The sequence below is a fragment of the Pseudorca crassidens genome, chromosome 20 (assembly GCF_039906515.1).
Source record: "Pseudorca crassidens isolate mPseCra1 chromosome 20, mPseCra1.hap1, whole genome shotgun sequence".
Lineage (NCBI taxonomy): Eukaryota > Metazoa > Chordata > Mammalia > Artiodactyla > Delphinidae > Pseudorca > Pseudorca crassidens.
The window spans coordinates 55,727,855-55,741,175 of NC_090315.1; the positions used below are offsets into that span (position 1 = coordinate 55,727,855).

Below are 13,321 nucleotides of genomic sequence, written 5' to 3' on the forward strand. Positions count from 1 at the left end.
ATACAGCTTGGCTTGACTTCTGAATGGAAAATTCTGTTTTTTACACCACATCTTAAACGGTTTGGGTAGCAGCTCCCTGGATCCTGGCTCACAGTGTAAGATACACTCCTTCACCACACTCCACAGTCATTGCCTTGGTGTCTTCCATCCCTTATCAGAATAAGTCCCCATTCTGACTTCCCCAAAAGACAGTTTCAAATTTACTTTCCTTGGAAGAGAGAATGAAATTAGACTTACGAGGAATAGAGGATCCTGACCTCAACGGTCTAATTATACGTTGGAGAATTCTGTCTCTGACAAACAGAATTCTCTGTAATTTCTTCTTGCTCTCATGCCCACAGACTACAAAGCTACAAAGACCAGGGGTCCTGAAAAATGTCACAGGCAGATCTCCACCGAAGACACGGGGCAAAGAGAGACCCTCCCAGTAATGTCAAGGTTACGTACATGAAGTCGGCCAGAATCACTCCTGAGGTCACCTGGAAAGAAGAAGAAGTGGAATATTCCTCTTCAGTCGTACAGCATAGCGTCAGGTAGTTCTGGAAGTTGGTTTTAAATTCTTTCCACCTTCCGTAATAGCGAGAAGGTTCTATGGGCCAGCGGTCTGCCAGCCTTTTTATCTTTGAGGGGCGTGGGAAGGTTGCTGTGGAACCCTTTCTTTAAACAAAGACTTGGCCACAAACCAGTGCCCAAGTTGGCTGGCTGCGGAGGGGTGTAGTCGGAGCTGTCGGAGCCTGAAGCCCGACCCTGCGATGCCCAGGCCTCCGCCAGCAGCTCCGAGGGGTCCTGGCTGTGCCCACTCACCCTTGGGAAGCCTGAGCAGTCTCTGCCCTCCCAGAGCCTCCAGTTCTTGTCTCTAAAATGAGACTTAGGTCACTGGATTTCCTTGTCTGGAGGGCAAGGACATAGTTCCTTGTTATATAAAACCCTGGACCAGATCATTGCCAGGTCCCTTTTATGTCTACAGTACCTGAGATGTCAGTCTGCTCAAAGCCTGCCCTGCAAAGGAACCCAGTTCTGGGAGAATAGACCCCAGATTGCCTGTTGTAGGTGGTGGGGGAGGGGCGCTTTGCCAGTTTTGATGCAGGTGGAGATGGGACAATGGGCGTTGACCGTGTCACCTTCCTGATACTGTTGCTGGCTTCAGAGAGTGACACGTATCTTGTCTTGACCCACTGTGCGCCAGGGACTGCTTTAAGCACCTCATGTGTTAACTCACTTCATCCTCACAACAACCCATTTTACAGCAGAGAAAACTGAGGCCCGTAGAAGTTATCACTTGGCCAAAACTCAGGCTTGGTGGTGGGAGGGCAGAGCTGGATTCAAGGCCAGGCAGACCAACAGCCTGTCTCTCTGGAAAGGGGACAGACCTTCTTGAAAGCTGCTCATGTGTTTGCCCAATGGCCAAGGATGGAAAATCAAACAGTTTTGTGGCCGAAGGGGTCAGTCAGGGAAGACTTTCTCGATGGGAGCTGAAATAGGAGGTTTGTTGCTGGTGCCGCCACCATTTTTTCAGCTGGAATAGAAGCTGATGAGAGCCAAGGTATTTTTTTAAAAAACCGAGACCGGACTTCACTGGTGGCACAGTGGTTAAGAATCTGCCTGCCAGTGCTGGGGACACAGGTTCAAGGCCTGGTCCGGGAAGATCCCACATGCCGCAGCGCAGCTAAGTCCGTGCGCCACAACTACTGAGCCTGCGCTCTAGAGCCCGCAAGCCACAACTACTGAGCCTGAGTGCCACCAACTACTGAGCCCGCAAGCCTAGAGCTGGTGCTCCACAACAAGAGAAGCCACCACAATGAGAAGCCTGTGCACCGCAACGAAGAGTAGCCTCCGCTCGCCGCAACTAGAGAAAGCCTGCGCGCAGCAACGAAGGCCCAGTGTGGCCAAAAATAAATAAATTAATTAATTCAAAAACAAAAACAAAAACCAACTTTGAGTGAGGGTGTGTGTGTGTGTGTGTGTGTGTGGTGGTGTTTTGTTGTAAAAGAAACCTGTAGCTTTCTGGAGAACTTGAGTTCATTCATGTTCACTGCCTGTTAGGTTTTGGAGTAGCTTCTGAAATTTCGGTGTGAGTAGGGCATGATCCTCTTTGTCCTCACGAATTTTTGCCAAGAGCTGTGTCAGTGGCCTCGCCTGGCCCCAGTCCATTTTCACCCAAGGATCTCTGTCTGCGTGCAGCGCACTCCCTGCTGATAAAGTCGCCCCGGGGGCTGCAGAGGGTTTGAGTTCTAGGATGACCTTGGGAATCCACTTTCGCAGCTGGATCTGTGGAGGTGGGGCTGTGTGGTATCTCAGCTCCACTTTCACAGTGAAGGATAAGCAGTTCGCACACACTAGGATGGCTATCATGAAACAACAGCTACAGAAAATAGCGAGTGTTGCTGAGGATGTAGAGAAATTGGAACCCTCGTGTACTGCTGGTGGGAATGGAAAACGGTGCAACCGCTATGGGGGGCCATTTGGCGTTTCCTCAGCAAGTTGAAGAGAGTTACCATGTGACCCAGCATTTCCACTCTCAGGCATATATACCCAGGAAAGATGAAGACAGGGGCTCAAACCAATGTTCACAGCAGCACTGCTCACATTAGCCGATAGGTGGAGACAACCCACATGTCCACCAAGAGATGAATGGATACACACCATGTGGCCTGTTCATCCAGTGGAATACTATACAGCCGTAAAAAGGAGCGAAGCACTGATACATGCTCCAACATGAATGAACCTTGAAAGCACGCCAGGTGAAAGAAGCCAGTCACAAAACACCATGTATTCTATGATTCCATTTATACAAAATGTCCAGAAAAGACAGATCCCTAGAGACCAAAAGTAGATTCATGGTTGCCAGGCCTGGAGGGAGAGAGGAACGGGGAGCAACTGCTCATGGGCCTGGGGATTCCCTTCAGGTGAAGAACACGTTTTGGAAAAAGAAGTGCTTGCACGACGTCGTGAAAAGTACTGAATGCCACCGAATTGCACACTTTCAAATGGTTTGTGTTATGTGAAGTTAGCCTCAAATAAAAGGATGAGGGATCAAGTATAGGGAACAAATCAGAAAAGTGATCAACACTAGCTGCTGGGTCGTTGGCAAGGTTGAGGAAATGGGAATCCAGTTTCCTACCCCCAGTGCTGTGCACTGTAGACGGCCCCGGGCGGGAGTGCCACGTGTCTGGTGTGCGAGGTCTGCCACCTGTGTGTGTGTCAGCTGGCGTCTGGGGTGATCCACAGACCTCTTCCTCACCATCAGGAAACTGAAAATCCGAACAGCTTTTCTGAATTCGATTCAGCAGGAGCCAGTCTACCTGTTAAATACCAGACGGCTGAGTTCAAATCCGGTCTCCACCACCACTGCTTCCTTGGGGTAGTTCCTTACCCCCTGTGCCTCAGGGACAACGGGACCATCCTGGGGACATAGTGCGAGCTGAAGGGGCTACCACGTGGCACCAAGCCCCGGCCGGCGCACGGCAAGGCCCTGTGCTGGTCACAGGGCTCTTGCCTCTAGGCTCCGTCGGCACTGCCACTTACTAACAGGGTGCCCTGCACTACGGCCCAGCCTGGCCCGCTGCTTCCCCAGCGGTAGCAGCAGCCTCCTCCCCGCCTCAGAGTGTGGCACGGCTGCCGGACCCCTCGCCCAGGAACCATAGCCACTCCTAAAATGTTTGCAGGGAAAGGCAACTTGCGCTCCCCCAGGCTGGAGGCGGGGTGCTCGGAGAATTCCCAGCCTGGGAATCTTACCGTAAGGGTGGAGGTATTTTTATCCAGCAGGATATACTTATCAGCTATGGCCAGGAAAGGGGAAACTGACTAACAATTCCAGCCTGGCCAGATTCTCCATCACTGCCACTGCTGTGTTTCCCCACTGCAGCTGGGAGGAAGAGGGGTATCACCTGCCTGGGGTGTCGGTGCCCCTTAGCTGCCTTCCCCCCATCCTTTAAGCTGCCCAGGGACTCTGGGGGGACAGCACCCATCGGACACCTACCATACAGTGGTGAGCCGGTTATCCTCACAGCATTCCTAAGAGATCATTGTGACCCTCCCCTAACAGACAGGAACGTCACAAGCCATTTGAGTCACTTGCTCCAAGTCATGTGGCTGGTCTGAGGCAGAACTGGCATTTGGACCCAGGTCTATCTGATACCCATGCCCAGGTTCTTCCTACAACTGTCCTTTCGCCTTTATGCTGTCTCTTTTTGTCAGCAGACAGAACACAGGGAGACTGGCACTAGCACAGTCCCCACGCTGATGGGTCCACACAGCACCCAGCCTGGAGACATGGCCAGAAGAGCCAGCTGTGCTCAGGGCCCTCCCTCTCAGCGTTCTCTGCAGAAAAAAACCTGCGATACCTTAACTCCTGTGGTTAACGGAACGATGCTCCCCTGGCCCCCAGATACATCGATGTCCTAATCCCTGAACCAGAGAATCTGTGACCTGATGTGGCAAAAGGGACTTTGCAGATGTGACTGAGTTAAGGGTTTGAGCTGGGAGATGATCCTGGGCTATCCAGGTGGGCCCCGTGTCATGACAGGGGTTCTTATAATAGGGAGGCAGGAGGACCAAAGAGAAGAGGTGACAACAGAAGCAGAGGTTAGAGTGACGCAGGGCCCCAGGCCAAGGAATGTGGGCGGCCTCTAGAAGTCGGAAAAAGGAAGGAAACCGATTCTGCCCTGGAGCCTCCAGAGGGAAGACGGTCCTGTGATACCTTGATTTGAGCTCAGTGAGACCAGCGTTGGACTTCTGACCTCGAGAACTGCGAGATAATAAATGTGTGTTGTTGGAAGCCATTCAGTTCGTGGTGGTCTGTTACAGCAGCCGTAGGAAACTCATACAGCCCCACCCTCCAGGAGCTCAGCCTTGATTAGTCTGGGGGGGGCCCAGGAATAGGACCCAGGTGACTCTAATGTTCAGCCAGAGCTGAGACCCACCCGTCTCCCAGATTCCTTTCCATCTCGGAAACGATGCATCTGCTTCCAGAGTTGGCCAAGGCTTTCGCTGGCCAGAGTTTGCCAGTCCGACTCCTCAAGGTCTGAGCCACTCAAACTTCCTACCCTACAGAGGCTACAGCAGGAGGCCCTGGGCCACCTGAGTCACTGGAGGCCTCTCTTTACCCAGGCTTCCTTCAGACAGACAGGCGTCTTGACAGACAGACCCTCTTGTCTTCACCAGTGCTCTCTGCCAATCCCGCTCAACTTCTATAAAAACCCATCCCCCCAATCCTAGCCCCCTCCCATCTGCTCTCTCAGTCTCTGGAAATCCCGCCATGTTCCTCCCCAGCGTAAAAGCCCTTTGCTGCTGTCCCACTGCCTTGAGAATGAAACCCGACTATGCCGTGGCCTCTGAACCACTGCAAGGGGGCCCCTGCCCACGGCTCCAGCTTCATTCTGTGCCACTTGACACCTCACCCTTCAGCCCCAGGGGCCCTCTGTGACCACAGGGCATTGGCATATGCTGTGCCCCCTCCCTTCAGTCATCCTGGCTTCTCATCCTTCAGGTACAGCATCAATGGCTTGTCTTTATGGAGAACTTCCCTGCTCCTCTCCTCCAACTCTGTATCAGAAGGGTGGAAGATGCCAGAAGGGTCTAAAAGTGAAGCAGAGGTGTAAAGAACCAACTGCTGATTCTCTGCAAATACAAATGACATACACGATACAAATAACCAAACGTGGGCTCTTCTCGGTCTACTGTGTTTTCCACAGGTAGGAGCAATGTTTCACTTTCCTCCTTAGCTCTACCGTCAGAACCACAGTAGCTGAAGAGTCCTAACTGGCCACAGACGCTCAGCCTCAGGGTTAGAAATCAGCAGAGAGAGGTGAGAACTTTGATACCCATCTGGTGGTGGCAGCCACGGCTCAGCAAATAGTCTGCTGCCATGTGGGAATGCTGGCCAGGTGTTGCCAGAACTTCTGTTTTGGACAGAAGCTGGACAATCTGGAGTTTTGCACGAAATGCTCTGGTTTCTGCATTTAAAGTTAATTTGATTTTTTTTTTTTTTTAACACTGTTGAGACCAAGCAAATATGTCTATGGGCCTCATTTCTGACTTCTGCCCTACTTCAGCACCTGGTATGCCTCTCCTAGCCTGGAGTAAATTGAAAAACATGGCCATATCATTTTGCAGCTGCTCCCACGAAAAAAGGGGGAGTTAATTTTCCCATCTCCTGAATCTGGGCTGGTCTGCAGACTCGCTTTGCCAATAGAAAGCGGCAGAAGTGGCGTAGCGCTGGTTCCAAAGCCTGGGCCCCAAATGGCCTTGCAGCTCTGCCTTTGCCCTCTTGAAACCCTCTGGCCACCATGTGAGGAAGCCATCAGGTACACTGTTGGATAACGAGAGACTACATGGAGAGAGAGAAGACACTGGTGAGGCCAGCTGAAAACCTCCAGCCACCCCACCCCCGGTCAAGCCACCCAATAACAGCTGAGGCTACCAATGACCTCAGGCAAGACCAGCAAAAGAACTGCCCAGCTGAGTCTGGCCTAAATTGCAGAATTGGGAGGAAATAAATGGTGGTTGTCTAAGCCGTATGTCTAGGAGTGTTTGTTAGGCAGCAACACATAACCGATACATAGCCCTTATTACAGTCTTTCCTCGTTGTTTGTTTACTTTTTTGTCTCTTCCTTGCTCACCTGGCTCCCCCCACACCCTGGAATGCCAGCTCTGTCAGCCCAGGGACCTTGTCTGTCTTGTTCCCCGTTGGGTCTGTAGTGCTTCATATCATGGCCAGGAGGTGCTCAATAAGTATTTGCTCAAAGAATGAATAAATGAATGTTTAAGTCAACAAAGACTTGTGAGGCCGACCCCTTGTCGCAAGACATCAAGCTGGAGATGAGAGTGACCTGTCCCCCCGTAAGGGAACGTGACTTAGACTTGTGCGTCTTAGACTTGTGCATCTTCCATCATATAATTTTAACCAGATAATGTAGGGAGGTCCCTTAGACCCCTGGCTGACATTTCAGCTACATCTGATTTCCAGCATGCAAGCAGAGTAGAAAAGGTGTGGCTTCACACTTGAGCGAATATGGGTGTGGATTCTGGAGCATCTAACCCCTCCCAGCCACAGTTGCCTTCAAAGCAGAGAGCAGAGGCTGGCATCTCCTTGAAAGGCTGCCGGGAGGCTTACCCAAGATGCACGTCATGCCTGTGTAGGCATATTGCTCTGTGCTTGGAGGAACTCTGGAAATGTGGGTCCCTTGATGTCTCTGGGGGGAAACGCCATCTTGGGTGGGTGGCATTTTCTGGCTTGGTCCCCATGCTTGGGATCTGCAGCTGGGGACAGAAGAGCAGAGATGAGGATGCTTGGCTCTAGAGCTGCAAACAGAACCCATGGTGGTCCCTGCGTGTGTTCTCTGTCTGCAATCAGGTCCCAGTTAGGAACGTTTTATGGAGCAGGGGATGGGTCTGACTTTGGTGCCAACTGCACTTTTCTCTGTCTGCTCTCTGCCAGCCTCTGACCCCTCCTCTAAGGGCCATACCTGGGCCTTGAACCCCTGCAGCCCTCTCCCCACTCAGCATGGCCAGCTGCCCCTCATCATGTGATGCGCCTGGGCCACCCCTGTTACAACGGGTGTGACTGTTGTATTATAACCACTACTTAAGGGGCTTCCCTGGTGGTGCAGTGGTTGAGAATCCGCCTGCCAATGCAGGGGACACAGGTTCGATCCCTGGTCCGGGAAGATCCCACGTGCTGCAGAGCAACTAAGCCCGTGCGCCACAACTACTGAGCCCACGTGCCACAACTACTGAAGCCCGTGCACCTAGAGCCCGCGAGCCACAACTACTGAGCCTGCGCGCCGTAACTACTGAAGCCCACAGGCGTAGAGCCCGCGCTCCACAACAGGAGAAGCCACCGCAATGAGAAGCCTGCGCACCGCAACGAAGAGTAGCCCCCGCTCGCCGCAACTAGGGAAAGCCCGCACACAGCAACCAAGACCCAACACAGCCAAAAATAAATAAATTTATAAAAATAAAATAAATAAATAACCACCACTTAATGTCTTCAATCATTTGAATCCTCACTGAAACCTACAAAGTATTTTCAGACAAAGAAACAAAGACCCAGAGAGTGGAAGTCATTTGTAAAATGGTATAAAGTCAACGTGTATCAACCTCCTCGGCTGGAGAGGGATCTGGGTGACTTGGAAGGGGTGGGCCGGAGCTCAGAGCCCTCCGCCTGCCCCAACATCTTCACTGGACCTGAATTTCTCCTCCTGGCACATTCCAGGGAAGCCAGGGGCCAGCAGCAGGTGACTTAGAAAGAAACGGGGCGAGTCCCTTCTCGGAAATTCCGGGGACTTGGCGTAGTCCAGGCGGAATTTGCACAGCCCTTGGCAGAAGCAGAGTTGGGATGATTTCATGTTTGGATTAGGGACTTTCAGGATTGGACAGAGCTTGTCTTTATTTCAGGGGTGATGACCTGCGTCTGAGTGGGTGACCTCCCTCCTAAGTGATGGGAGATGAGATCCAAACTCGTGATCTTGATGTTGAATAGAGTGACATAGACCTACAGGGCATCTGAGTAGCCCTCCAGCATTTCCTGACACCTGCTGGGTGCCGCCCACTGTCCTGGGTGCCCAGGACACCAGCCCTGCCGTGGAGACTCTGGCCTGGTGCATCTCGCCTTTTTTTTTTAATCTCACCTTTTAGCATTGGCATCACGTGGGGAGCTCTGACACCTACACTTGGCCTCCCTCCACCTGAGACCAATTAAATCAGAATCTCTGGGGTGGGACCCACATGTTGGCATTTTTCTAAAGCTCCTGGGTTGATTCGCAACCAGGGCTGAGAGCAACTACATCAGTGATTAAAAGCCCATATTTGCTGAGCATTTATCTTGTACCAGACTCTAAGAATTTCACATATGTAAATATTAACTCATTTACTCTTCACAGGATCCTTCGGAGGTAGGTACTGCTATCACTATCCCTCTTCTACAGATGAGGAAACTGAGGCACAGAGTGATGAAGGCATTTACCTGGTGCAGGTGAGTAGTGGGCTCAGGATTAAATCCCAGGTGGGCTGATCCCCGAGCCCGTGCACTTAAACACTGCGTATTGCTGCCAGACAGGATAGGACTGGCCTTGTGCAAACGTGGAGGAGAACAAGATCTGGAAGTCAAAGCAGGCCACAGGCCAAATACAAATGTCACTTTAATGGGGAAATCGTGGGTATTTTGGAGTGGGAAAGGTCTGAGTTCAAATCCTAGGCCTGTCATGCCCCAGCTGGGTGACCCTGGGCAAGGAAGTCATTTAACATTTCTGTGCCTCAGTCTCCCCACGGGTAATGAGCTGGTGAGATAGCCAATGAAAACACCCTGCACGGGGCCTGGAAAACCTGGTTGAGGGTGTTCAGTGAGGGCTAATTCTGCATCCGTCCTTCCTCCCCCACTGCCCAATGTCTAGCTCTGGTGTGTCTCCAGAAAGAAAACCTGAAGGGGCCCCTTAGGACATAGGACGTGCTGGGATCTTCGCGAAGCACCAGCACCCTGGGACGCACACCCCACAGAGCTGAGATGGATTTGTTTTGAAAGAATGTTGTTGGAAGAGGCTGTTCTTCCCCGGCCAAGAAATGACCTTTCTTTAATCAACATTCCTGATCACACAGATGGTTTCGGCCAAAGCCTTCTTCACTTGCACGCAGGGAGGGGTGATGGGAATCCCCAAGTCCCACCCCCAGCGCAGAAGGCGCTGCGGGAACTCCGGTGCGCATGTGTCAGGCCGGGCCCTCGCCTCCGCCGCTTCTCAAGTAAGGAGCTACCAGACAGAGCTGCACCAGCGGGTGGCGGAAGGTAAGTGGCTCCCTGCGCTAGTCAGAGCCCAGTTAGAACTTTCCCACCGCCTTGGGGCTGGGTGGGGGGACGGGGTGTGTGTGTGTGTGTGTGTGCAAGCTGTCTGGCTCAGCGGGAGGGGCCCGCAAGGCGAAGGTGGGAGAGTGCTGGCCTGTGATTTGGGCATGGGGCTTAATCTTTGGGGACCTCAGTTTTCTCATCTGAAAAATGGGCTTGATAATAGAAGTGAGGATTAAACGAGGTAATGAGGCTTGGACACATAACTGAGTTCTGTCAGTTTTGTCCATTCAAATATCCAATCAGATATCCAGTAAATAAATAGGAGGAGCGGTTCTAGCCATTAAAAATGAATTTAATACTATAATTATGAGCTACTGTGAATCCAATATCCAATAAGTAATATCTGATATACAGTAATATCCTGTATCTAATAAATTTCCAAATCCAACAAATAATATTGAACAAAATACCCACAGATAAGTAAGAATATTTGGCATAGCCGTTCAAATAATATCTAATAAATAAGTAGGAATAATTATATCCACTAAAATAATTTTAATACTATTATCATGGGCTATTGTGAATCCAATAGCTAATAAATAATATCCAATAAATTAAGTAGTAGTAGCAGTGATATTCATTAAAATGATTTTAGTACCGTGATTATCGAGGGCTACTGTGACTCGTAAATAAGGTAAGCGATCGAAGACGGCCTGTGGCAGGGATGGAGTGGGGGTCCCAGCAGGGCAGATCGCTATTGATGGGGACACAAAAATTGAAATGAAAAACGTAGGCTCATCTGCCCTGCGTATTCTTTCCCATCGGCTGGGGACCGGCCATCTTACCCCTGTGACTGCCTCCCCTTCCCAGCTTGAGGAGAAAGAAGATCCTCTCCCCACATGCCTCGTGTCCCCGCCTGCCGCAAACACTCAAATATCCAGTCCAGAGGCAGGTGCCGGCATCACACGGCGGACAGTGGAAAATGTCCAGCAGAGGGCGCTCCAAACCCACAGGGCCGGCGTCTCCTGCTCTCGCGGTCGCCCAGGGAGGCGTGGAGGTGGGGGAAGGGGGAGGTTCTGCGCTTTGGCCTCCAGCCGGTACCCCGCCAGGTCTTCTGCAGAAAGACCGCTGGACTCTGAACAGGGCTTAAGTGACTCTCGCCGGTGATGGTGGAGAAGCTGGAAGGGAGGGGCGTCCTGCACCCTTGCTGGCCCTGATCAGAGCTGCCTGTGACCTTGGGAGGCGGGAGGAGGGTTTGGTCCGTTCCCTGCGTGGGGCAGCTGTGTCCACTCAGACAAGAGGCTCTTGGCGGCACCCACCCAGCTCGGCTGCCCACCAGGAACACTCTACCACCCATTTCTCAGCGAGGCAACTCTGCAGGGCCACCTTCCCAGCATGAGCAGGTTTGAGTTAGGGGCCGTTGCCTGGACAGAAGAACCTGAGTTCTTTGTTCCTGAATGAGGTTGAGGAGACCCTGGCCAGTCCACGCAGACACGCATTCTTCCTTAGCACAAATCAGTCACGAGACCTGGCAGTCTGCCTCCGAAAGAGCCCTGGAATCTCTGAGAATGAGGTCCCACTGAGATGACCAAGGCAAGGGCTTAAGCTCTCTGTTTCTGTTTCCTTGTCTATAAAAATGACACGATCATGTCATATGGAAATGATGTCGTGTCAGATGGAAATGATCACAATGGACCTGCCATAGAGGTTTTCTGGGAGGATTGCGTGAGCAGTGCCTGCCCAGGGCATGGGCTACAGAAGGGTTGCACATGCCCATTTGCTAAGCCAGGCCGCTGATATCTCCCCCCTGGACAGTCCAGACCACCTGTGTGCCCACACCCCCGAGATTTCTTGGGCCAGCCTCATCTCCCCGCTACATGGCCCCTACTGTCATCTCCTGCCCCCTAAGACAATCTGCCTCCCTCCCCCAGCATGCTGCGAGACTCCTCACCTAGTCTTGAACCCTCCTACCCACTGTCCGCCCTGTAGCCAAACTGACTTTTCTAAGATGCAGACCTGATCATGTTGCTCCCTGGTCAGCATCCGCCGAAGGCTTTCCATTAAATTTGGGATTAAGTTTCAACTCCTTGACGTGATTTACGAGGCCTTTGGTCATCTGGCCGATGCCTGGCACTCTGGCCTCATCCCTCTAAGGGACAGCCGGGATCCAACCACGGGGGTCCCAGGCAGATTGGAAATTTGACACTCGTCTTGATAGTTTTTAAATATTTGCACATTTATCCCAAAGGAAACCACATTTTTTACAAATAGAAAGTCCATCCCTCCCTCTTTTGGTGAACCCAGGGGCTTTAGATCATGTCCTCTGAAGTGACCTGCCATTTGGTCTGGAAGTGTCTCTCATGTGACATTCCCTGCCCTCGTTGGTGGGTCATTCACCCTCCGTAAAGGCCGGCCGTATCGCAGGTGGATTCAGTTTCAAAGTCTTCTTTGCCCTAAGGAGCCTCCACCTTGCCTGCCCAAGGGCGACTGGGTGCAGTTGGCTGCTCTCGGGATCACAACCCTCTCCCAGGACGCACCTATGAGCACACAGATGCGTCAGTACCAGGCAAAGGTACTTTTGAAATATCCGCCTGAGGGCACTGTTTGGAGCGGGTGGTGCGAGGTTCTGATCCCCCATCCTGACTCATTCCCACATCACTGACTCATTCCTGAGGTCTGCATGCTCCTTGGTGGGTGCCCCAGGCTAGCTGGTCCCTCCACTGAGCCCTGGCTGACACCATCATAAACCAGTTCCCTGTCTGTCTCCTGACTCAGGGGCTCGCAAACATTCAGACCCGACGCTGCTTTTATGTATTTATTTTTTAACTTTTGGCTGTACCGCGCGGCATGTGGGATCTTAGTTCCCCGACCAGGGATTGAACCTGTGCCCCCTGCATTGGAAGCACGGAGTCTTAACCACCGGACCACCAGGGAAGTCCCCCGATGCTTGTTTTATAAAACGAATATTTTGTAACGTGACTCTCTTTCCTGAAGTTGAGTTCATAGGTATGTAATTCGCCTGTATGTGTGATTTCCAAAACAGCGATATAATTCCCTCATTATAACGTAAAAGTGGAGGATTAAAAGGAAGGTAATTTGTCATAAAATGATGTGGGGAATCAGAAGCTTGTCCTGTACCAGGATCTCCAGGAAGGCAGCGGCCACAAGTGCAGACAGTCACAGGTGTGCCCCGTGGGTGAGGCCATTGGTGACGTGATTTTCCAGAATGGTGACCAGCTCTTGGTTAATGTCCAAATGAAACAAAGAACAACCTTCCCTCAACTGACATGGTGGTGGCGTTCCTGGAAAATCCAGTGACTATCAAAACGGGGCAGGAAAAGAAAATTTGCATTTATATGTAAGATGAAGTTAGATTCTAGACGCAGATCATTTCAAGCGGGGTTTTTGCCTACATGAATGCCCGGTGAGACGTCAGACCGTCACGCGGGACGTGGGCCCATCCCGGTCGTGGGGACTGGCGGGCACACTACAGGACGTCTAGCCTTCCTGCCCACTGCCGCTGCCAAGTGCCGGTGGCTCCCA

At 51.8% G+C, this 13,321-nt stretch overlaps 2 protein-coding genes across 4 annotated transcripts in view; both read left to right on the plus strand.

The window, feature by feature from the left end:
- Positions 1-9,593, plus strand: part of GAN (gigaxonin) — a 75,260-nt gene extending 65,667 nt beyond the window's left edge. Inside the window, exons 10-11 of one of the 3 annotated variants that reach the window (XR_010938978.1) lie at positions 5,489-5,693; positions 8,883-9,593. Coding sequence is in view for 2 of the 3 variants with exons in the window: in XM_067718741.1 (XP_067574842.1) it covers positions 5,489-5,600 (112 nt within the window). In the remaining variant the exon portion in view is untranslated. The other 2 variants (XM_067718741.1, XM_067718742.1) reach the window with 2 other exon arrangements.
- CMIP (c-Maf inducing protein) overlaps positions 8,951-13,321 on the plus strand; it is a 266,109-nt gene continuing 261,738 nt past the window's right edge. Inside the window, exons 1-2 of the mRNA XM_067718738.1 lie at positions 8,951-8,974; positions 9,393-9,778. The gene's annotated coding sequence lies outside the window, so the exon portion shown is untranslated. The remainder of the gene's footprint in view (positions 8,975-9,392; positions 9,779-13,321) is intronic.